Below are 24,982 nucleotides of genomic sequence, written 5' to 3' on the forward strand. Positions count from 1 at the left end.
GAATATCTCTCTCAGAAATAAAGTCGCTGTTCCCCAAAACAGCAGAAACTGATGGGAGCAGATGGACTTTTATGTGCTGTCTCTAATGTGGTGGGTCCTGCAAGCTTTCACACATTAGGAAAGTTCACCACCTTTTAACCTCTCCTCTTCCTGCCATCCATCAACCCGAGAATCGTCTGGCCCCCACCACTGTACCGTCTCTACCAGCCTGTTCACATAACCATACAGTCTTGCACACAGGTGGCCTGTTCACACACAATCATACAGTCTCTCAGACAGGTGGCCTGTTCACACACAATCATACAGTCTCGCAGACAGGTGACCTGTTCACACACAATCATACAGTCTCGCAGACAGGTGGCCTGTTCACACACAATCATACAGTCTCGCATACAGGTGGCCTGTTCACACAAAATCATAGTCTCGCAGACAGGCCGCCTGTTCCCACATATAAACAGCATTGAACATACATTCTAATGTGACTAACACTCAAGCTTCACCATAAAACAAATTAAATGTGCATATTCCAATTTGAACCGCACTCAAGCTTCATTGTGAAACATTCAATCTGAAATAAAACAGTACTTTGTCATAACTGTAAAACATTCATAAAATGACACTCAGTGACAACTTTATTCAAGCAAATATCTAATTAGCCAATTATGTGGCAGCAATCAATGCAGGCATTGTAAAGAGGTTCAGTTGTTTTGCAGACCAAACATCAGAATGGGGAAGAAATGTGATCTAAGTGACCTTGACTATGGAATGATTGTGGGTGCTAAACGGGGTGGTTTGAGTATGTCAGAAACTGGGATATCCAACAGTCTATTGTTTGCCCCCAACAAAAAAATGAAAGTTTTGAGCGGCAGTTCTGTGTGCCAAAAAGGCCTCATAAATGAGAGAGGTCAGAGAACAACAACCTGGTTTCAGTGAAAGGGTTAGGGTTAGGGATAGATACGAGATTCACTAAATATTCTGGTGTTTGTAGATTTATCTCTGAGCTTAATCTAGTAGAAAACACAATGATCCACTCACTCCGACCCACGTATACAAACGGGTTTGTCTAAATTAGGGCTGCAATGATTAGTCCATGTAATTTTGTCGATTTGCATATTCATAACCGACACATCGTATTGTTTTGAACATGTCAGAAAAACCCAGCTGAGAGTGTGGGAGAGAGTTCATTCAAAAACCCCAAGCATCCAAAGTTTGGGAATTCTTTAAGCAAAAACCTAATAATATGGTGCTTTGCACACTGTGCAAACCCAAAACGGCAGATCACAGCAGCACAACGGCCAACACTGTAATCCAGAAAGCATCCAGGAGCTGTGATATAGCTGTGATGCTAGGTTATCTAGCTTGCTATTGTTATGTATATGTAGCTTTGTAACGTTGTCAACATTGCCATTAATGTAATGTAATTGCTATTCTCAGACATGTCACTGAATGAGCTGTATTGATTGCATAGTGTGTTGATTGTGTGATTTTAGTGAAATTAACCTAAAACCCCATGCATGTCTGAAATCTAGCGAGAGCTCTAGTTCAGCCATGATAACTGTTGGAATTGGATGAGACTGTTGGAATTGTTATAACGCCACAGTTACACTAATGTTACAAAGCCTTATTTCCACTTCATGACGGTTCCAGCCACTTCATAACGTTATGCATACTGATAGCAATATTAGGCTACTGTGACCACGGTTTTACATTACATTAATGGCATCAGCAATCAAGCGACTTGTAAGGCAACATCAGCAGCTGTTATAATTCTCAATGTAAATATGGATATCCCATTTCAAAGCAGCCATAAAAAAACTTGTCTAAATGAACCAGTTGTAAGGCTGGTTTCATAACGTCCCTGATTTTACTTATGTAGTAGTATTTGCAGTATTTGTGAATACAGACGTTCAGTCATAACATGCGCAACATGTGTAATCTAACTTGTGCGCAATGAATGAGTCACATTCAAAATATAAATAACTTCTCTTAATATATGTTCATCAAACAAATTTGAATTCCAATGTTTCCATGTCGGCGGCACGGATGGTGCAGTGGGTAGCACTGCCGCCTCACAGCAAGGAGGTCCTGGGTTCGAATCCCCGTCGGCCGGGGCCTCTCTGTGCGGAGTTTGCATGTTCTCCCCGTGTCTGCGTGGGTTTCCTCCGGGTACTCCGGTTTCCTCCCACAGTCCAAAGACATGCACGTTAGGCCGATTGGAGAGTCTAAATTGCCCGTAGGCATGAGTGTGTGAGTGAATAGTGCGTGTGCCCTGTGATGGACTGGCGACCTGTCCAGGGTGTATTCCTGCCTTTCGCCCAATGTATGCTGGGATCGGCTCCAGCCCCCCTGCGACCCTGATCAGGATAAGCGGGTTCAGATAATGGATGGATGGATGGGATGTTTCCATGTCCAAGTCCAATGTTTACCATCACCCTAATAAACAAGTAGCCAACACACGTAGCCAACACAAATACAAGCATCTGCAAGTAATCTGTAATCATAGTGCAGCTCCTCCATCGGATATGTTTTTCAGCATGTAGCTACAGGCATAGATAAATTGTATATAATAAAAAACAATGTCATAGTAACTGGTGGGTGTTATATTACTTCAAGATAATAAAGTAGCTATAGTCAATACATTAAAAGCAGTAAGACATGGCACGTAGGTGACTCGCCCTACTAGTATACTATAATATGTATCTACACTACACAGCAATTATGGGCATAAATAAACTTCATGGCTTAATATAAAATCTAATTGTAATTTTTTTAGTCTTTAAAATTGTGCAACTGCAAACTAATTGTGACATTTACTGCTACTTTTTTCTCGCACTTTCTCCTAGTAAAAAACAAATCCATGTGGATGATTTGAGCTCTTTACTTTAAGATGGTCAACTGTTGGCCTTGAGCAGGTGGTGTCAGAGATGCAACTACCTATGTGATCTAAGGATATTAGTATCGCACTTCAAAAACATGCAAATTGAATCAAGTAAATTAATCTTTTAGATTAATCGATTAATCGATAAAATAATCAAAAGATTAACCAATAACAAAATAATCGTTAGTTGCAGCCCTAGTCTAAATGCATTGTGGGTAGTGCAATGGCTGACCTTTGTCTTCTCCAGCTCCTGGAGCCGCTCCTGCAGCTGGTTGTGAAGCGTCTCGTTCTCACTGCTCAGCTGGGTGCTGCGCTCCTTGTGTGTGTGCAGGAGCTCCTTGCACTTCTGTAAGAGATTCTCCTGCCTCCTCACACGTTGCTGCAGGGCCTCATTCTTCTTTGCAGGGTCAGTGTCTCCCTCTGTGGCCAAAGAGGGAAAAGCAACATGTTTAAAATTCCATTTATTAATTAATTTAATAAATGGAAGAAAAAAAAATCACAGTGCAGACTGCTTTTTTTCATTTATACCACAACATACAGTGCAGTCCATAGGTATTTGGACAGTGATGCACTGTTTTGTTGTTTCCGCTCAGTACTCCTGCTCATTGAATTTGAAATAAAACAATGACTATGAAGTTAAAGTGCATTTTTATATCCAAATTGGTCAAACAGTGTAGGAATTGTAGCCATTTTTAGTCCCCCCCCCCCGAATTATAGGTAAACAAAATAATTGGACAATTAGCTGCTCAAATGTTTCTTGGACAGGTGTGTTCAGTTTCATCTTTAGTTCATGCATAAAAGAGCTAGCCAAAGGTCTAGTGTTGATTCTAGGAGTGCCATATCCTGTTAGTTTGGCGGAGTACAGAGCAAAAATGACAAAAATGTATCACTGTCCAAATACTTACTGACTGCACCTTATTAACCAGGCGTACCCTCATTCAGAACAGTTGTCTCGCTGCTCATGTTTTTGGAGGGGCTTTGTGCTGTAGACTCTGCCTCCTGAGATCCCTGTGCAGGGGCAATCTCCACCTCCTGCGCCTCCTGCGTGGGAGCAGACTCGGAAGAGACTCCCCCTCCAGGAATTCTCTGGACCCGCTTCTTCATCAGGGCTACCTGTGGAAGCAACACCAGGCCAAAAGGGAAGAAAGTGTCAGAGCACACTGGGGCAGCCTGTAGCATAGTGGCTAAGGTACATGACTGGGACCCCGAAAGATTTTTGGTTCAAGTCCCGGTGTAGCCACAATGAAATCTGCACAGCTGTTGGGCCCTTGAGCAAGGCCCTTAACCAAACATTTCTCCCGGGACAATTGTCCCATGCTTAGTCTCATCAACCGTAAGTTGCTTCGGATAAAAACATCAGCTAAAAAACTAATGTAATGCAATGTACGCTTACCAGTAACTCTTAACAATTGTCTCATGCACCCTGCTGTACTCTCCACATTGTACAGCTGTACAATAATTCAAGCTCATTTGCCACAGCCAATGGTGTGGAGGCATTTATGTGTGTTTAGTTAAACCTATATTTGTCTCAACCTGTAAGTTACAGTTGCATCGTTTGTGGTAGACTATCATATCTTAGTTATATAGCCAGCTAGTTACATAGCCAAATAAGTCATAATTCAGTTGGTTAGCTAAAGTGTAGTACACTAAAGTCATTTCATAAAGTCACCCGTTAGGCAAACATTTTTTTACTAGAACACTACGAAAAGATGGCAAGCTCTGTCGCATTTATCACTGTCAGCTTTCCAAAACAGTGCATGAGAACATCAAACCATATAATAATGCTTAAGCATTATGGAACGAGAACCCATGGTATATCGTGGATATTGGCACAGCTAGCGGGGTGGTTAGGCACGATGCGAAACGGAGTGCCATTACACCCCCTAGCTGTGCCAATATCCATGATATACCACGGTTTCCTGTTCCAGAACGCTTTCATACAAAAGTTACTACATTTATCTTTAAGATTTTCACAAAAGAAAGACAAGACAGATTTTAAATGAATGTATTTTTCATCAAACTATGTTTTATAGTAAATGTATTCTTCCGCTGAACAGTAGTTTATTGTTTGCTAAGCAACGGTACTAACCTTAGCTACGAGCAATAATGTATCCCAACTGCACTAACGTTAGCTAGCTAGCATACTAGCTATCCGAGGATGTTGCATAAGTTGTATTTTACGGATATTGGCACGGCTAGAACGCAAACTGACCAATAGAGACAATGGACCGGATCTATCCGCTGTATAATTTATATTATGCGTTATATTCCCAGACTGGCAAGGATAAGTGAGGGTGTTTGTTGTTACAATGCAGAAGAAAATACTTGAACTAAACAATGCTAAACAATGATTACAGAGATAAACTCAAAATGCTGAAAAATACATGTGAAAAATACCGTACTTTATTAATGTTTCAATGGAACCAACCAAAATCAAACATTCATTTAATATTAACCTTGATTAAGCTTTCACCGAAATCAATGTTCCATAATTATTGGCACCTCTGATATTACTTAGTTTATTACTTGGTGCACCCACCTCAATGATAAGCATGGAGCGTATTCCTGTAATGCTTGCAAGGTTAAAGAACACATTTGGAGGACCATTCCTCTATGCAGATCTTTGCAAGATCCTACACATTCTTGGGTTTGTGCGTATCAACTGCCCTTTTCATTTCAGCCAACAGGTTTTTTTTTTATTATTGCTTTTCAATAAAGACACAGTAGAACCTCCAAGATATTAAGGCATAAGGAATGAAGGTTGTTCAGAACTGAAGTGTGGTAACTCCTATTTAAATAATGCACAGGAACTGGAACTTATCCTGTTACCTTATTTTTAAATAGGCTACTTTCCTTTCCGTTATGAATCTCTCACCTGTGTTTGTAACACAGTGTAATGAATCTCTCAATGTGTCTGTAACACTTTGTAGTGAATCTCTCACTTGTGTCCATAACTATTTGTTATGAATCTCTGACCTGTGTCTGCAACACTGTGATCATCTGGTCCTTCTCCTCCAGGGCTGCATCAAACTCCTCCTGCAGGTGCTTCTTTGCTTGTTGGTCCATCTGCAGTTCCTGACAAACGACAACACAAAAAGACACTTTAACACACGACAACACACAAACACACTCCTCACGCCATCAACACAATACAAGAGCTCTGTTTATGACCACAAGTAACTATGGCAGTATATTTGGAAAGTGGGTTTAAAGTACTCTCTCACAAGCAGATACACACCTCTCTCAGCTCTCCAATTCTTCGCAATGCTTTATCTTGGCTTTGACTCAGAATGACCTGGGAGAGAAAACCCAAAATAATTAAACATTTATCAACCATTTACCTCCATACATCCCGTCAAGCCAAGTGCTTTGCATCTCTATAAATCTCAAATCCATTTACAGTATATTTGAAAGATACCATGCATTAAAATTTAATTGCACTTAAGTCCATCCAACTTATACCAAGTCACAATTAGGTCACCTCTTTCAAGTGGGAACTACAAACAGTGGGATCAAGAATTATTAGCACCCTTAATAAAAATGGAGAAAATATAATAAAAATAATAAAAAAAACATGGATAATCATCTTTATTTTATGTTCAAACATACAGGAAAACAATATACTTTTATCTCAATGCATACACTCTGTGAGGACTTTACTAGGTATTTATTAGACATATTTTTTCAACTTAATGGTTGTTCTTCTGCTGCTGTAACCTATGCACTGAGGTTTGACACGTTGGGTGTTCAGAGCTGCTATTCGTTGCTCTTCTTTTTTGATGTACAGAAATGGTATCAAGGATTGTTAAAATATGCCTTTCATTGTCTGTGGAGAGGTGAGGGTGTGGCGAGGGGAGAGGCTGGAGCTTTATTGCCATGCTTTGCAAATAAGAGGCTGATAAGCATCTAAACTACTGTTCTTGCTAGGGTAGTCTTTTTAACAGTATGGTATCGGCATTTTGCGGCTTTATTCTGTTGCAGTTAAAATTATTATAGAAATACGAACGCAAAGAGCCACGGTGGGGCGTGGCTGAAGTAATGGACCTAGATAGCAACATCAGTTTGTTGCAGTTGTACACCAAAGACCAGGGTTCGATTCCCGGTCCTGCCAAACTGAGTGGCCGGTTCACATGGAGCGGCATAATGGACTCGCCGCTCCAAGGCCGGGGAGAGAACTCAGCAAAGGGATTTAGTGAGACTGCCGCATACAACAGCACCCTGGGTGCCTCAGAATCACAATCACAGCTTGGAGAAGGCGTGTCGTTTTCAGGTTCACCAGAACCCGAGCACCGCCAGTAGGTAGCCCTAGCTAACACATGGGTAATTGGAATAGATAGGGTACAATTGGCTACTAAATTGGGAAAAAAACTAACAAAAATATGTATATAAATACAAACGTAAAATTAATTTGGACACCAACGACTCAACCACAAGCGGACAACATTTATAGGGTTAAATAAGATACCGCCCCTAGCGTTCTCAAGAAGTATTTATACAAATTGGATGAAAAGTATTCTTTTTTTCACATACAAAAAACATCCTAATGTCAATTCATTTTAAAGGACTTTTTTAAATGCCATTCATTTCTCCCATAGGCCATTTAATTTCTTGATCTGGAAGTCTCAGAAATGCTAATGATGCTAATGCTAATGCCACCCTTCGTGGAGAAGTGATTCTGTGGCATTCAAAAATCTCTTATTGACAGGTGGCTACAGTGAAGTGCACCCACAGTGAGAATGACTCAGAGGCAGTGTACATAGGTAAATTACCTGAGTTTTCTCTTTTTCTCTCTGTACTGTCCGATAAGCAGTGACCAGCTGTGGAGGTAGGTAGAGAGGAAGAAGAGAGAAGTTTGAGTCATTTACACACAAAAGCATACACACACACACGCACACACAAAAAACACTCATACACTTCTGAGCATTTCCTAGAAAGATCAGCTTGTCTCAGATATTCACCTCTGAGTACTTCCCACGGTAATTCCCCAAGCTCCTCTCCACCTGGTGCAGTCGATGCAGAAGCTGTTCCTTCGACAGAGTGTCCATGCTGCTAGGCAGATCCTCCGCTTCGCTCTCGATGTCTGATGGGGGGTCGTAGGCAGGAGTTCCCGGAGACTCGTTTTCCCCCAGGTGAGTGAGTGATTCCCGGGAAGAGCTGCGGGTGAGGTTCTCCCGGGAAGAGGCACGGAATAGCCCTTCCCCTCGCACGGGAGAGCGGAACAGAGACTCCATGGAAGGCACCTTCAGCTGCAGCTTCTGAGCAAAAGACTGGAGAAGGAGAAGGAGGCATAAGGAAATGGCAAAGACAGATTAGCTCCCTGCTCAAGGCCAAGGTTTATGGACTCGACCAAGACGGGCAGACTTGCCTGGGGCGAAGCATTTTCATTGCCATTCACGTTTCCTCCGAGTTTGGGCGATGCGGTGATGCTTTTAGTGGCGTTCTACAGGAGAAAAAAAAAAAAAAAGACATAAAAAACGAACAGTCGGGGTTTCTAGGTGGGGCTGGTTAGTCACCCACAGACATGGCCTCCTGCGCCCAAACGCCATTTGGGGGGTGAAATTAGTACTGCGTGACAGACCAACGGGCACTTGGACGACCTCAGGCACCCTCATGCAACTGGGAAAGAACGGAGGGGTTAAAGACTACACAGACATTGTTTCCACTACACAGCCATCAGGTAAAACACAAGCAATCCAAACAAGTCCATTAGTAGAGCAAGTTACTGAAGACAGAGCAGCTAGCATCAGGAGTCTAAAGCTACTTTAGCATGGCCCTGCTGCAAGTATGAATGGCCAAACAACTGGTCCACTATTAATGGAGGAGCCTGGAGTGAGTTTGTAGGTATTATTAGGAACTTTTCTGAGGGGAATTAGTGAACTCTCACAGGTGTAGAGCTAGGGTTTGCCTCTCCCAGGATTCACAGGCCTGTGAATGATGACCACAGTGGGACCTGCTGCAGACCGTCTGCCCACCATCAACCACAACCTTAACCTTAACTGTGTGACTGTGCAACTACAGCTCATTTACTGTGCCTTGTAAAGAAAAACATATTAGGTACATCACTAGCAAGTTAAATATTTAAACAGTCAAAATAATTTTTTTTCTAGGTTTGAACTTACGGCCTGTTGCTACACGCTGTAGTATAATGAACCATAATAAGGACCTGGAGTGAAATGGATTAAACTGCAAAACTTTTCTCAGATTTTTTCAAGGTATTAAACGCATTTCATTGTGAAGAATTTGTAACTCATAGCACCCCATGCTGCACTAGTCCAGAAGGCCCTGTTACATGAAGCATTAGTGTAGCATTACACATAATAGTTTAAGTACAAATTCATTTTTCAGCTTAACTGCTCAGGCTTAAAAACGCCTTTCCAGGCTGAAGAGAGGTCTACTTCCCTTTCCATCATCCTCCTTGGATATGGACTGATAACATCAACAAACGGTGTAATTATTTTCTAGTTCAGGTATATTTGGTCAAATGACCATATGGCTGTGTATGATGGGGGTAGAACGTTCAGCAGGACTCTGAGTGGGGGGTGTGGCTATGAACTGGATTATGGGGTGGAGTTTAAAGCAGGACTGCATGGGGGACATGTCTATGAGCTGGATGAAGCAGGGAGTATGTTCATCATATGGAGGATTATCTTTTTGGAGCAGCAAATCCTTCTGCTGGCCAATACTTCCCTTGAAATATGACCAGACTGAAAGAAGGTGGATGGTCATGTATGTGGAAGCTCCATTTGTACCTAAAAAGTAGCCTTTTCCAGGCAGCATAATACCACAAGGGCAGTGTAGGAGAGTCAAGTACAGTGCTCATCAATAACGGGATAACCGCACTTCAGCTACATTGACTACTTCTCAATAAAACTAGGGAATAACATAAAGCATATTGTGGATATATTTACTATGGTATATTCCCCAGGAAACCATGTACAGTGGCATATTCAACAGGCTATTCATTGAATCATCCTTTAGATGGCTAGGAATAAAACTGACTGAATTTACTGTGCTCTGTGTGAAGTCCCCATCTCCGCCCCAAACTAAACTCTGTCCCAAGTCTCCAGTTCTGCCCTAAAGTAGACTCTGCCCTACACTCCCAGTCCTGGTCCAAAATAAACTCGGTCCTACGTTCCCTGCTCTTCCCAAGCTGCAGCACACTCTGCCTCCCACCCTACATGTGGGTGAAGAGGCACTGCTCAACATTTCCACAAACTGTAACACAAAGGGAACCAAAAAATACATTCTACAGACTTTTTGGGGAGGAGTGGGACATTTCGGAGGCAGGGTTCTTGGGGAAGGGCAACTGAACAACCCAGGAACATCAACAAACTACATCCATTCCCTTGGAGATGCCAAACAATAAGGGTAAAAAAGAACCCAAACAAAGAGCAAAAGACATAAGCCATTCAGTACAGAACTATCTTCAAAAGAATACGGCCCGCTGCTCCGGGGATAGTGCAGGGTTAGAGGTGAGATGCCTTTGAGTCAGAGAGCCAGGGAGAAGATGGAGAGAAGGAGCACGTTGCAAGCAGGAAGTCTTCACTCTTTCTACAGAGGCCTCTTCTACGGCACCAAAGGCATCACTGGGAGGGGGGGGTGGGGGGTGGGGGGGGGGGCAGAGGGTTGTGAGGGGCGACTCACCGCACAGGCCACCTGGGCCCCTTTGGGTCTTTTGGAATGGTCCAGAGCAAAGATAGTGTACTCAGAGAGAAAAGCAGGCTCAGCTATCATCCCGGCTAACAGCTGACCCCATCAGTGCATTAAGAGGGATGAGGGGGAGGAGGAGACAGAGAGCAATGAGAATAAAATAAGATGACTGTTGATTCTGGAAATGAAACTGCACAAAAAAGATGCCAGCTAGATAGACTTTAGAAGACTTCAAAGAAAAATTAAACAGAAGAAAAGGAAAGAGGGGCACCCAATAGCAAGGCTGCATATTCACCCGTTTTAAATCACCCTCTGTGTTTGATGAGGACTGTGGGAACAAAACAAAGGACCGCAGACACTATATTCTATGGCTATTTTTGAGCCATTACATGAATTTAATGGAAAAGCTTTTTCATACTGTATGCGAATACTACACACAAATTATTGTTCCAAATCCACATAAAGGCATCCTCATAAAGCACAGAAATAATTACGCTAAATAAGTAACCATCACCAATTGATAAATTGATGGGTTCTAAACGGTTATATTACACTCTTTTTAAAAAATACAAATAAAATCTAAACAAGCAAACCAAAATGAACCTTAATTCCATGAATCATGTTTGGTGGGATGAACCAGACAGCCCTGCTAACTGCTCATACCAGTATAACAAAACACACTTCTTGGCTTTTCCATTTTTACAGCAGGCATTTTTTGCTGCTCAGCATTGATGTAAGTGGAGAGGTCCAAAAAGGTCAGCGTGCTCAGTCAGAATTATGATGCCTGATGTGCATCTTATCATGAGGCTTCTATGATACTGAAACAGACAGCAACCTGAGGAGGTTAGATACTGTACACTCTGGATAAGAGAACCTGCTAATATGCGAAGGGGCTGAATGTAATGTAATGTAATGATATGTAACACAACATAATGTAATGCAATGCAATTTATAGAGCGAATAATGTCATTTTTTGACTGATACATAATCCTAACACTAATGCACATTTTTATTAACTTGGCAGTGTGTGTAAAGGAACAGTTCCTGTAATGTGCACTTTAACTCAGTAGTGTATGCAAAATTATATTCACTGTAATGTACACTTTGATGAACTCAGCAGTGCAAGTGATGGACTAGTCACTGTAATGTACACTTTGATGAACTCAGCAGTGCAAGTGATGGACTAGTCACGGTAATGTACACTTCTGTTAGCTCAGCAGGGTGTGTAACTGAACAGCCACTGTACAGTGCATTCATGTAATGCAGCTTAGTGGTGTATGTGATGGTATGACCACTGTAATACACACCTTTATTAGGTCAGCAGTGTATGTGCAGGAATTGTCAGCGTAATACAGACCTTTGTGTTTTCTTTGAAAGGTCCCCTTAGTCTTTTTCCCCGTCCAATGGACTCTACTTTATATCACTGTTGTTATCATTGTTTTGCAGATCTTAGGAAAGTTAATACTGCACTTCTATTTGAAGCAATAAAATAAAATAAAAAGCACCTATTTGCCCCACAGAACTGTAAAGGTACTGCAGGGGGGGGGTTTTTCTCCATATTATAAAGCACGACGATATATGTTCATCACTTGCCCACTTCACTGTCCCTGACTTCCCATCCTCTTATAAGTGTTTCTATAATAGTCATATTGGTCAACTTTGAGGGCCCCTTTCTCAAAAATGGTTGGTCATTCGGGATTATCAAACCACATTCTGACACTCTCTCATATAGGCTATCCAGCGGCAATCTAAAAGGGTGATGTCAGAAAGTGATCGATTTCCAAAATAATGCCCCTAATGTCACACAGAATTATATTCATAATTCAATAAAGAGTTTATAAAGATGACATTCATATTTTAATAAATATTTTAATAGTTAACACTCATATCTCAGCCCCATAAAATGCACACATAATTACTGGTATAATGTAACCTTTATACATGTGTGGCACGTTGGCTCGATTTGCAGGAAGGAAGCTGGGCAATCCGAGGACCAGTAGGCACACTACATATCAAAACAGTTCAGGAGTTTAAACAGTTAAGAAGTGTAGCGCTTCTTTCCACCGTAGGCGGCTGAGACTGGTAACCCGTAGGAGAGGAGAGAGAAACCCGAGAGTGCCGAAAAGCTAAGCAAGTTGGGATTTTGGTTTATTATTTTTGGGTTCTGGGCAAAAAAAAAAACAATGTTCGGGCTTGGGCTCTCCCTCCCTCCAGCTTCAGCAGGTTAGAAATATAATGCCGGTGCAATCCGGAATTTCCTCATGTTCCTCATGTGTCCTGCTCTTCTAATCAGTATTGTATGTCATGATCCAGATGATTATATCACATAAAAAACATTTCAGGGCACCCTTGCCTTGCCTTCCGGGGACACTTAGCACACTGTAGCAGCAATAGGCAATGCTTAGACACCGCTCAGGATCTCAGACTGTGGCTCAAGAAAGTGTGACAGATTTGACACACCTCCTCTTGCTATTTAACTACTTGTCTCAAAGTTTATGTTATCCCCTGGCAAAGTATAGCATAAAGTAGAGAATGCAGATGATTTATTTGTCTTTTTTTTCGGAAGTATGTCGTCTATACCCACATTTCACCAGTAAAAGCGATAAGTTAAAGAAAGTTGCTGTTAAAATGAAACATAATCATTCTTCTACCCACATGTGATGGCTGCTAATCTATCAAGCCTGGGTTACGGTTTGTTCACTGAGGCAATCATGGTAAGAACAATGTCCTATAATATCAAAAATGGAAGAAGATTTACTACTGCTTATGCCAGCAAACATGATAGAACAGATTACATCACAAATTTGGATTTATCCATTGTGTTTGGTTTCCTCACCAGCGAAAAACAGAAACAATTTGCAAATCTGGAGTTTTGCATTTTGCTGGTATGGCAAGGGATGAGATTCAGACTGTGATTCCATGGTGAACCAATTTCATAGCAGGCTGGTATCCTGATTGCACAGGCATTCAGGCAGGTGAGCTTGGCCAAACTACAGCCTCTCTCTCTCTCTCCTGATCACAATGCTCCACAGGGTGCATTGTGATTAGGCTAGCACACAGTTAGCTTGGCTTTGCTTCAGAATTTGCCTCCCTCCAAGCCATCAAGACCAGGACATTAATTTTCTGAAACTTCCTAACGCAGGCCAGGTGCCTGGCAAGAGGGCTAAAGTACGCACTGCCACAAGCACCACAGGTATAATCAAACTCAACTACAAAAGCCGCTGGATGCAAGCAAACATTTGTGGGGAGTTGGAAAGAGGAATTTCCTTGGCTGGAGCACCACGACTGATTCAAATCAATCCTGCTGAATGAACAAAAACTGACTCTATTGAAGGGGTAAATGAATGAGTACATGATGGCTTGCAAATGCACCTTATCAAAAAGGTGACTCCCCTATAACATTATCAGCCTGTTAACATCTTGCTTTGCTGTGAACAAACATAAAAGGATGACATGAGAGATTTTGGTTTGTGTTTTTGGTTTGTGTTTTTTCTATGGGTTGTCAGGTCACATATTTTGCTAAATTGTCACTCCATGGCATTCTCTGCATATTGAAACTAGTCAAACATGCTTTGTTGTGAACAAACATAAGAGGATGACATGCCACCTGAGAGATTTTGGTTAAGGTGCAGCTTTTTTACCATTGGTAGTCAGGTCACATATTTTGATGGCTGCCAAAAGCCGTCTTATTGTAAATGGTCACCCTATAGGTGCTGAGAGATGTTCTTTAGTAAGTGCCCCTTTTTCCATAGGTATAGTCAAAGAACATAATTGGGAATTATTTTATTGTTGAACATGATTGTTTAGAGGATGATGCTGTGGGAAAAGGCTCATTCCTCCAATCAAAATGACGTAAAACACACTAATAGCCAACAGAAATTTGATGACAAATTATATATGTTTACATTTTAATGATTTAATGACGAATACAAGCAAGAAAATAATTAATTTTGTCATTTTCATGTTATCATTTTGTGCTAGCTCATGCAATAAATGTAAAGTTTGTAAGCCATGGACATTGTCATTATCATTGTTCTCAGAAAACTGCCTGCTTGTCATTTTATAGACTGTGAAAAGTTTGTGTTGTGTTGAGAACATCCTTTTTTAATAAGAAATTGAACCCTATTTACCTATTCATAACTTTGTTCAATGTCAATTTTAGTTAGAAATAGCCTTCAGTATGCTAATAATATTACAAATGATAGAATAGTAGAATAGTTGATGCCCATTCAAAAAACAAGCCTATGAACGAAGAATGAAAAATGGCCTGAAACATGCTTATATGGCGCTGTCCGGCTAAGCATTAGGTCAAGCAGCATACCTGCTCTACTTGCCTGAAGGGCAAATGCCTTTGAAGCCTTAGTGTCAACCCCTCTTTATGCTCAGTTGCTTTTTCAGTTGAATGGACCTGACTCTCTACGGATTACTGTAACGACTTAAGGGTACAGTAAAGTACTGAATCGTACTTCCACCAAGTTGTTGGGACCATTTAGAAAGCTTGGGTTACATCCAAAAATGTGGGCAGGTTCATCACCCAGAACTGCACTGCTTTCACCAGACACACAACAGTAGCCCTGGCAGACAAGCCTACATGAATTAGCATTGTCATTTACGCTTTAATATTGAAAAATTAGAATTTCTACATGACTAATTCAAAATGCACTTCAAAGCTTTCTGCGCAGTGGGTACAAGCATCACTACACAGGTCAATTAATAGCTGAGCAAATCCAAATTTCATCATCTTATTTTCAATCTGAACAATTTTCATTTCCGGCACGTGTATTGCTTTGTAATATCACATATTATAATTTACATGTTAAAAGAACATCTTTTAAGGTTTGCACACACCTAAACTAAAAATAACTAAACTAAAATAAAGGAGACCATTAGCAGATGAGGAGTGGTGGCAGTTACCTTCACCACTCTCTCAACATGACATCACCTGCCTGTCTGAGTTTCTGAAGTTACATCACAGCTTGTCCTGAGCTCCACGGCCCAGTGAGTTTAATTTCTAAAATGCAAATTAATTAATCGTAAAACACAAATGAACAAAGAGGGACTATAGTCGTACGCTGAAGGTACGAAAGCCCAAAATGCAAGCTGCTGGATCACTTTGGATTTGAAAGAAACGTACTGATTCCAGGTTAACATTTCTGTTGTCTTAGTTTAACTGGCAAGAAAAGAATAATGAAGCACAAAAGACTGAATTCATAACAGAGGAATCTCAGCCACTTTCACTGTATACTTAAACTACGGGTGGGACCTTTTACAATGTTCTCGAAATGATTTGTCCTTGAGCTAACTCAAGGTTTTTTTGGGTGTGCCTCAAGTTTTACAGCAGCAGACCTGCTTAATGGCATTGCAGAGCATTTTCGCTGGCTTTACTAACACCGAGACAGGCCAGGCTCTTTCCTCCTGGGTGTGTTTTGGCAGCAAAAAAGTATGCATTGCTTTGAAGGGAAATATAATTTTTAATCATATGAAAAACTCTCAAACATTAGATGTAAGTGCTTTTAAATGAATATCCATTACAGTATTAAATGTGAAAACAGCACAGCATTTTATGCCAAAAAATAACAAAACCACATAATGATGTTTTATCCTGCATTATTCTTCTAACAGTATTCCATGTTTTTTTTGAGTGAACAGACACAACCTGTCACTAGTCACTTGTTCACTTGAGTAAGCAGTCCCACCCCTAATTTCAACTCCATTCAGCTTGGAGTGAATGCCTTTATTTAATAAAAGGCGTAAAGACTATATTTATATCTGATTAAAAAAACATGCCTGCCAGAAAAGTCTAAGAAATAACAGTATTGCCCTTAGTGCAAAGTCGCTCACGGCAACAATTTCATTATCTTTGTAGCCTACAATGACAAAATATGAAAGCTGCAAAATTCATGGATTCAATTAGCAAGTGGAAACGTACACTTCTATCTAGGGATCCCCAATATATAATTTTTTATTCTTTGCTGTACCTGTTTTGAATGATGTCAATTTATTACTAACTGTACCAGTCCAGCGATGACAGAACCTATGTTACTCTAGGGCATGGCCCCTATCCAACCATTGTGGATTCTCTCGCTCTTAGTAAATTGGGTAATTCAGATTTATCAGATGATTCTGCAGAATAAAAACATGCAGCCATTTCCAGCAGTTACGCAGAGCAAGATTTTTTATTGCAGCCATAAACTAATAAACTGAATACCACAGTCAATGCTAGCTTTGCTAGCTTTAATCTAGCGCACCTGAGACAGCTGGAATAGGTCTGCCATTACTCTGAGAGAACAGGCATGCTAAAGAGGAGGGAGGAGAAACATGGCCTTAGCTCACCTCTCTGTCGCTTGTTGTTGCTGAGGCTTGGCCATCGTCTTGGCGCAAGGACGAGGCTCGACTGCGCTGGTCACCAGGGCCCGCCTGTAAAATTGACAACAATGCATCACATACCGGCTTTCTAAAGTGGTCAACTTTGCAGGTTTTTTGCAGGTCTACTAGGAGCACTATATGTAAACTAGCTATGAGCTGCTCAGAGGTGGCAGCAGACGGTGGCCATTTACCTGGGCTGGGTGCCATACACTTGCATGCACAGACACACGCAGAATCTTAGTTAACAACAATCTCATACTGGGAGGTTTAATAAACTGTTAAGGGTTAATTTAACAATGAAAAACAAAAAAATAGTAAACGTTGTCCCAATTAGCTTACTGATGCCGATACTGATGTTGGTAGTACGTAATGCATATGCTTCCACAAAAATAATTTACTTAAAGTTCATATGAAGTCTTCATCACCCCTTTCATTTCATGAGTTTGAGTCTTGGGGGTATGGATTTGTTTCTGGGACAAAGTGAAAAGATCAATTAATTAATTACCATAGATGGCAAGAGGCTTTAGAGGGCAGATATGGAGGATATTGTAATATAATATAAAGTAATATAAAGGGATAAATACATTTGAACTCAGCTTATAGGGAAGAAACACAACAGATAAGAGAAATAGAACGCCTTTAAACAAGAAAAATGTCTGATTGAAAACATGTAGACTTCAAGATCTAGATGCGGCTTTCAAAATTATCAAAGTACACAGCAAAAGAAAATTAATTTTAGGCATTTATAGGGCCAAGGATGAAATCTGTAACATCAGTCACAGTAATGTCAGTCATGCTATATTTATTTACATTACTGGAATGTAATTATTTGTATTTTAGTGGGACATGGTCTAACCAACAGAAATTCTTCCAGTCTGTTGAAGGCAATTTTGACTCAAAGTTGACTAGATTTTTTGTATGTCCATCATTCAAAACATCAGTCATGTTCCAAACTTCCACCTCAACACAAAGAAATTGCAGAGCTAATGATGAATTGACAATACTTCAATGACAAGCAAGAGCCAAGGAAAGCTAGCCTCTAAACTTGCAGCTAAATAATGAATAGCATTGGCCGCTGCATAGTCAGTGACAATGGATTCACCACTTTTATAGTACTATGCTGCCAAAAGTGAAAATAAAAATATAAATGCTATTTATTGCATTTAATTTGACCAGGTTTTTACTTCCAACATCAGTGTCTCAGGAAGACTAGGAAATTATTTTTGTTTATCTATCACTTAAATCGAATGGTGATTAGAAAGAAGTTAATGAGCAACATGGAGTTGCAACTATATTAAAAAGCACAATACTACCACCTGAGAAGTTATGTATGTTACAATCTATACATATTATATGCAAATTAATTAATGCGCTACATGACCAGCATGCCCTGACTATGGGAACTCATATTATTTACCAATATATGTGTTCCATGTTTTTATAGAAATGGTTTTACCCTTTTCTCATTTTAATTGTTATTTCTGAGGAAGCTGCAGTAACTGCTACGGAATTGCCTGCATTTCTTTAGTAATCGCAATTAATCAGTGAGATGCCCCTCAGAGTGCATTCACTGATGCAAGTAGAGAAAAACACATCCTAATTTCTCAGTCCTGCCTATATGGGAGGAAGGTTTAATCTTTGCATCAAAAGTTGCCTCAAATGTTTTGCACATGATACGGACTGACCTGAAGCACTAATATGAGTACTTATCACTCCAATCACTGCAACTTAGTATCTATAGTTATGCTAAAGGTGATCATGGCCATGAGGAGAGGTTATGCAAAGGCACCAAGGGGTAAAGAGTCATCCCAGTGGTTTAACTGGGTATCAACTATGGAAAATGCAGGGCAAGAAAGCCAGAGATGAACAACTGTTTTGGACTGCTGTTAAGCATCACAAGAGAAAAGTAGTGCATAAACACAGGAGAAAGAACCATCTGGCTCTGAACAGCCTTCTCCACAGGAAGAACTGGCCAGCTAGTTTTGATATACAGCAAAATGCCAGGACACTAAGCTGCAGTGGATCTACTTGCTTGGTGGAGAACGGAAAACTCATCTGCCTCTGTCCTCACAGTTTGCCAAAACGATTCTGTGCAGCTCAGCTTCAAGATGCACATCTGAATAGGTTCCAGCACATCTAGATTCATTTTCAGTCCAAGACTATCAGGACTGCCTCAGGACAACACCAGAGCTCAAACTAAACAGCACCCATATGGCCATTCACGTGGATGCCCTCTATTTGGCTCGAATATCCTTTTGGCACGGCCATTTTGTGCCCTACCTTATAATGTGTATGTCTGTGGTTCCCTTTGCACTTAAATAATTCCCAAGAGTATTTTCACTGTGTGCCAAAGTAGTGCTGTTTGGCAGCGTTTTCCCATGATATTACCACAACCCGGAGGCCAGCCTCTCAGCAGCAAACTCGTTCCCCCACCATTGTTGCCAGGTCTATGGATTTCCCACGAAAATTTAAATTCAATTTAACCTAACGCAAAGAGGAAATAAAATGGTTACTTTTTCTTTAAACCTTTTGACTACAGGCATAATCCTGGCCTCTTCTGAAAAGGTAACCTTCCAGGGGTTGTTTTCCAAGAGTCAGAATTACATATTACAAAAAAAAAAGTAATTTTTTTCCTAAAAGATATTTTGTATGTTCACTGTTTATGGAAAATAACTGGCTGATGAAATATCGAAGGCAACATTTGTGGCTGTGCAAACTGAGATGACAGATGTGGTATGCATTAACCAATGTATAATTGTGCTTAGGTAGGCTACATTACAGATGGTTCAGTTATGGAGATTTCTCTTTTACTGCACCTAACATTACTATAGCAAGGCTTGGTTTCATAGTTTTATTGCTCTAACAGAGTAGGGGCCTATATTGTAGTCCTCTAGCTCAACTAGTAGTGCGTGGTACTAACACTGCCAAAGTTATGGATTCAATTCCCACAAGTGCCAGCCATCCTGAAAAATGTATGAGCTTTGAATAAGAGTATTCATCAAATGGCATATATTCGAATGGCATATTTTCAGATGAAATGCTTGAGTGTGAGCTATTGATAGGTATGAGATTTTTAGTTTTTAGCCCTGCCACCCAGTATCACCACCAGACGCCACGGTGTTCAATTATCACTAAATCAGGCAAGAGAGTAATGATGGCATAATATTTATGTCTATTGACACTTCAGACACAATTGTAATACACAAAGCGGCATAAAATTAAACTGTCCACCAAAAATAGATAAAATGTATTATATACATAAAATTTTCAAGTGGAAAATGTTGATTTAGGATAAGCTTTGATTGAATGTATAGTCTTATAAATAGAGGGCTCAAAATTTGTAAAAATGTGTTACTAGTGGCATTTCGCCTCCCTGGTAAAACAGGGAAATATCTTTTTCCGAAGATAAAGATTTACAGTAAAGTTCAGGGTGACATACAAACTTAAGTCAACAAATGATAACAAAAGAGTTGGGCGACTGAACTGTGTTTTCTTTTTCACTTGATCTTGGTTGAAATATTGTGGAAGCAGTGAATACCCTGTTACTTTATTTTTATTTTTTTAATTGACAGTTAATTGCTCTGTCTTTGTGGTGAAACTGTTATGTATTCAACAGCTCCTCAGCTTTATTGTAGGTTTCAAAGATTCTTCCTTTCCTACCTTCAAACCAGAAGAATGTCACTGTATGCCTTAATCATAAAGCTCACACTGTCCAATATGAAAGCAACCAGTTTCTTAAAGGTACAATAGGTAAGATTTTTGTGTTAAAACATTGTTACAATCCCTTCCTATCATTGAAAAATACTTACTGACATGTTGACTCTGCCTGAGTTTAAAGTCTTTAAATTCGGGTTTCAAAATATACAGTTGACGGCCCAACACTCTACCAAAACATGTATAACTGTACAATAATTCAAGCTCATTGGTTGAAAATTGGTTTTAATTGCCACAGCCAATGGCGTTTCAACGTCAGAGCGTTTGCAGAGAAGGGGGAGGGATAAACAGTGGTTTGAAGGTGTTTGTTGCTTCTACTCCTCTCTTGACTGTTAGAAGTCCGAAATTACCAATTGTACCTTTAAAATCAACCTGAAATAAATAAAACTTTCACAATGTGCTCTTACACTTCAGCATAAATCACTGAGTTTACATTATGCATCAGCTACAATGACTAAAATAATCTGCAACTGATTGTCCTTGAAATACCTTTCCCAGCTGTGGATCTGTCGGTGAAAACATATGGTGCTGCTGATTCGTTTTTTGAGAAATTATCCTTCCATAGTTAACTAACTTGGATATTAGCTACACTGTTACTGAGCGGAAGCAAAAGCGAAACAATTTGGGTAGGCTATACTGAGCAATTTTTAGCACGATACTGCAGTCGCAGACAAAATTTACAAATCGTAGAAGAACCTTTCGTCGTTAGCCTAAATCGGCCGTCTTGGACCTCTCAGTGTGACATATTCACAGGCGGCCGATTTAGTGCATCTTAGCCCCGGACGGAAGACTGGAAGTGTCAAATATTTCGAGCTAAAAATCCGGCAATGTGACAGCTGCTACCACAGACAATGGAAAACCAATAGGAGCATCGTAACACAATACATGATCTACTGTAAACGATAGACGTAGCACTGTAACCACGATAGCCACATTGTTTTAACACATTTCTAATGTCACCATCGATACTAAAATATGACTTCCATGTCAATAAAGTATCCTAGGCTAATTAAGTGCACCGTTGCTACCGCTATCAAACCGTTTCGCGTCCAAAAAAAAACGAGAAAAGAAACAATGTTTAGAATAACTTTATCTGGACAAAAACGCCACGAACGCCTCCTCAAATTCTGCGCGTGGATGCCTGTGTAAGTAGCATTACAAGAAGCTGCCAATGCTATCAACAGCGTGTATAATGCTTGGCATTAGAGTACAATTAAAAATTCTAAGTTCATGTAAGGAAAGGCATGCCGGCAGTTGTCCACGGGGCGTCACGTGACAATCAATAGTAATTGAATTACATGGTCAGAGCTAAAGGTGCAATTGTCAATGTATTCTCAAGATTTAACATGCATTCTGCCCTGCCAGCTGCAATTTATTACACGTTAGTTCTCTGTGTTCACGCATTTTAGAATAAGTATGTTAGGTCAACAGATGTCAGATTGAATGTGCGTCTTTATCTGTGCTTAAGTTAGCTAGCCTCATTCGTAGCTGTGGGTTGTTGTGGCCTTCGATGTGGAATCCAAACATGGTTCGGTAAAAAATTATTCCAAAATCCAAAATATCTAGCTAGCTTGCTAATTATTCGAATTATACAAAGACATGATGGGCGCGGAATGCCTTGTTTAAATGAACCGGTCAAGCAAGCCTGTGCGTTCAGGACAGGTGCGCCTTGCTCATGAGGAAGTGGGTACACCGAACTTAGCTGTCACTGTCATACAGCGACTTTCCCCTCTAGGCTCTACCTTTCCAGTGACACTGATTGAGATAGTCAGTAATCTTGGTAACTAGATAGATGTCACAATATGTATGTATATGACTCAGCTAGGCTAGTCAAGTAAACTACAACGTACACAGCAAGGTTAGTAACGATGGATAAGTTGGAACGCTGGCTAACCAACTGTTCAAAGTAACTTCGGAAGCAACCACGGAGTCTAGCCAGCAGATGACAACCTTGAATAGTTTGAACTTAATGCCAGTGTGGTTTCTGTATGTTGGCGTCAGTAAACATGATGATACATCTGACATACAGTTCATAAGTTATAACCCACCAAAGACCCCCAACCCCAACCCCAACCCGAGAGAGAGAGAGAGAGAGAGAGAGAGAGAGAGAGAGAGAGAGAGAGAGAGAGAGAGAGAGAGAGAGAGAGAGAGAGAGAGAGAGAGAGAGAGAGAGAGAGAGAGAGAGAGAGAGAGAGAGAGAGAGAGAGAGAGAGAGAGAGAGAGAGAGAGAGAGAGAGAGAAGGAGTGAGAGATGACAACTCGCAGTTAGCTAGTTAGCCAGCTATAGCTACAAACCTGGGCCTGTTGTTGAGTTGCCTGCGCATTCCTTTGGGGTGACTGTTCCTCGTTTATTTTTTGCTTTAATTTCTTGAACATGTTTTCACAAAGCCAGGTCCAGACGAATTATGCTTTTACAAGAGGTGCCTTTAATCTAATCCTTGGTGTCTGTGTTTATGATCGGCGTATTTCATCTCCCAGCGGGTGAAATACGTGACTGCGCCTGTGCAGCCGACGTGGAGCAAAACGAGCAACACAGAAAATTACGGCAAATAGAGAGGGACAAAAGTGCACAGCGATGTAGTTTAGTCAGCGCAAAGAAAACATATTTTTTCGAGAAGTTTTACCAATGCGATAGAACTATCGATATAACTATCCCAAATGGGCAATTTAAGAGCAAATAACATGATGGTACAAGACAACATTCAGTACTTTCAGACACACGCATCAGTACAGACAACAGTAAAAAAAAAAAACCACATATTTAAAAGTGCAAAATGCAGCTTGCTTTTTAGTCTGCAGTGGTGTCTAAAAAGGGAACTTCGTTCATTTAAAAGTCTAATTGCTTCTGTATTTGCACCGGTTTGTTTAGCACTGAGGTACCAGAAAGAATCTCCGTGATGGGTGCAGGACAAATTCAAAGTGGAGGATATGAGAATCATCACCCAGAATTGCAGTGACTTTCCTAAGTGTCTGTTGGGAGTAGAACTCACTGAGATTTCTCTGAGGGGTGCAGATGATGTTGGAACTGTGTCATCTGCAAACTTTGCTAAAAAGTGGTCTTTATGTGTGCTTCTACAGTCACCAATGTATAGGATGAAGAGCAACAGACTTAGCACATCCTTGGGAGGCATGCTAGTGTCCAGGTTTGGGAAGATGTTGTCTACCAGAACTGTCTGTGCGTGTTTTGTAAAAAAGAAAAAGAAAAATGCCTTAAATCATGAAGTAAAGTTAGCCTAGGTCACAGCTAATTCTTGGCTTTTGTTTTATATTGTTTGTGTCTATAGCATCATTCTGTGAAGTGACTGTAAATATTTAATATTCATTGTTAGAGAGTTTATTTGGTAGAGCACGGTGGTGACACCAAGTTTTTTTGTGTTTAAGTCCAGAGGACTACATATACAGAAAACTGCATTTATGTGTTGTAAGTTGCATTGAGTCTCTGTAATTGAGAAAATGATCTGCTCAGAAGCATATTTTTCATTATTATTTGCCTATTCTTATTATTATTATTGTTATTATTATTATTATTATTATTATTATTAATAGTAGTAGTAGTAGTACCTTTGGGGTTATGAAGTGTAACCTCTAATCTTACTCAATTCTAAGTTATCCTGATGATAAAGTTTTGTCTTGTAGGCTCTGCAAATGCAGCCTTCGGCACAGATCATCCTTACCATATCAAACAAACTGTAATGGAAAATCCCACAAACTGGTCCTGATGATACATGGCAACAACAAAATATAGTTGTACTAATGTGCAAGAGATTGAACTGAATTAAATTCGCTTGTGAATTATGCATATGTCTTCTACCTCATTAGACCTAACACCAGCAAGACCGCCCCCTACCCTCTCTACCTCCCCTCTTTTGTGTTTACTGACTCAGCCCCCACCTTTTATGTGTTTTCTTTATTTGTAAATACATTCTGTTATATTCTGATAAATGTTAACCCTTTAGGTATCACTCCTTTTCTTGACACAAACTTGAAAATGACATACCCAAAATAAAATGGTTACTATTCTTGAATCCTCCAGGCATAATCCTGGTCTCTTCTGAAAGGTAAACCTTTGGATTATTCCAAATATTACTAAAACAAAGTTACAATGAAAGTCAATCTGTTTTTTCTCACTGAAAATACTTACTGTCTTTGAGTGGATACAGATTATTGTAGCTGTGGCTAGTGGACTTAGAAACACAGTGGAGCCAAGTCAGAACACTCGACAAATCCCCTTTCAAATTTGAGGATAATATAACCAAAAATTTGCATTCTGCATTTTTTTTCTGCAGTTTTCAAAAAAAGGACATATGGAGTCTCCAAAAGGACACAAGGAAACAAAATTATATTATGGGTCTTATGAGGTGTAAAATACTGCAT

The 24,982-nt window shown here is 40.2% G+C and overlaps 1 protein-coding gene across 2 annotated transcripts in view; it reads right to left on the reverse strand.

Moving 5' to 3' along the window:
• Positions 1-23,107, reverse strand: part of golga4 (golgin A4) — a 59,830-nt gene extending 36,723 nt beyond the window's left edge. The window contains exons 1-10 of one of the 2 annotated variants that reach the window (XM_061232640.1): positions 22,904-23,107; positions 16,862-16,945; positions 10,523-10,624; positions 8,244-8,318; positions 7,837-8,145; positions 7,648-7,695; positions 6,117-6,173; positions 5,855-5,953; positions 3,811-3,991; positions 3,111-3,298 (exon numbers count right to left, since the gene is read on the reverse strand). In XM_061232640.1, coding sequence (XP_061088624.1) covers positions 3,111-3,298; positions 3,811-3,991; positions 5,855-5,953; positions 6,117-6,173; positions 7,648-7,695; positions 7,837-8,145; positions 8,244-8,318; positions 10,523-10,624; positions 16,862-16,945; positions 22,904-22,984 — 1,224 coding nt within the window. In that variant the 5' untranslated portion in view covers positions 22,985-23,107. The remainder of the gene's footprint in view (positions 1-3,110; positions 3,299-3,810; positions 3,992-5,854; positions 5,954-6,116; positions 6,174-7,647; positions 7,696-7,836; positions 8,146-8,243; positions 8,319-10,522; positions 10,625-16,861; positions 16,946-22,903) is intronic. The other variant, XM_061232648.1, reaches the window with a different exon arrangement.
• Between the last annotated feature and the right edge of the window lie 1,875 nt (positions 23,108-24,982).

This window comes from Conger conger, chromosome 1, assembly GCF_963514075.1.
Source record: "Conger conger chromosome 1, fConCon1.1, whole genome shotgun sequence".
NCBI lineage: Eukaryota > Metazoa > Chordata > Actinopteri > Anguilliformes > Congridae > Conger > Conger conger.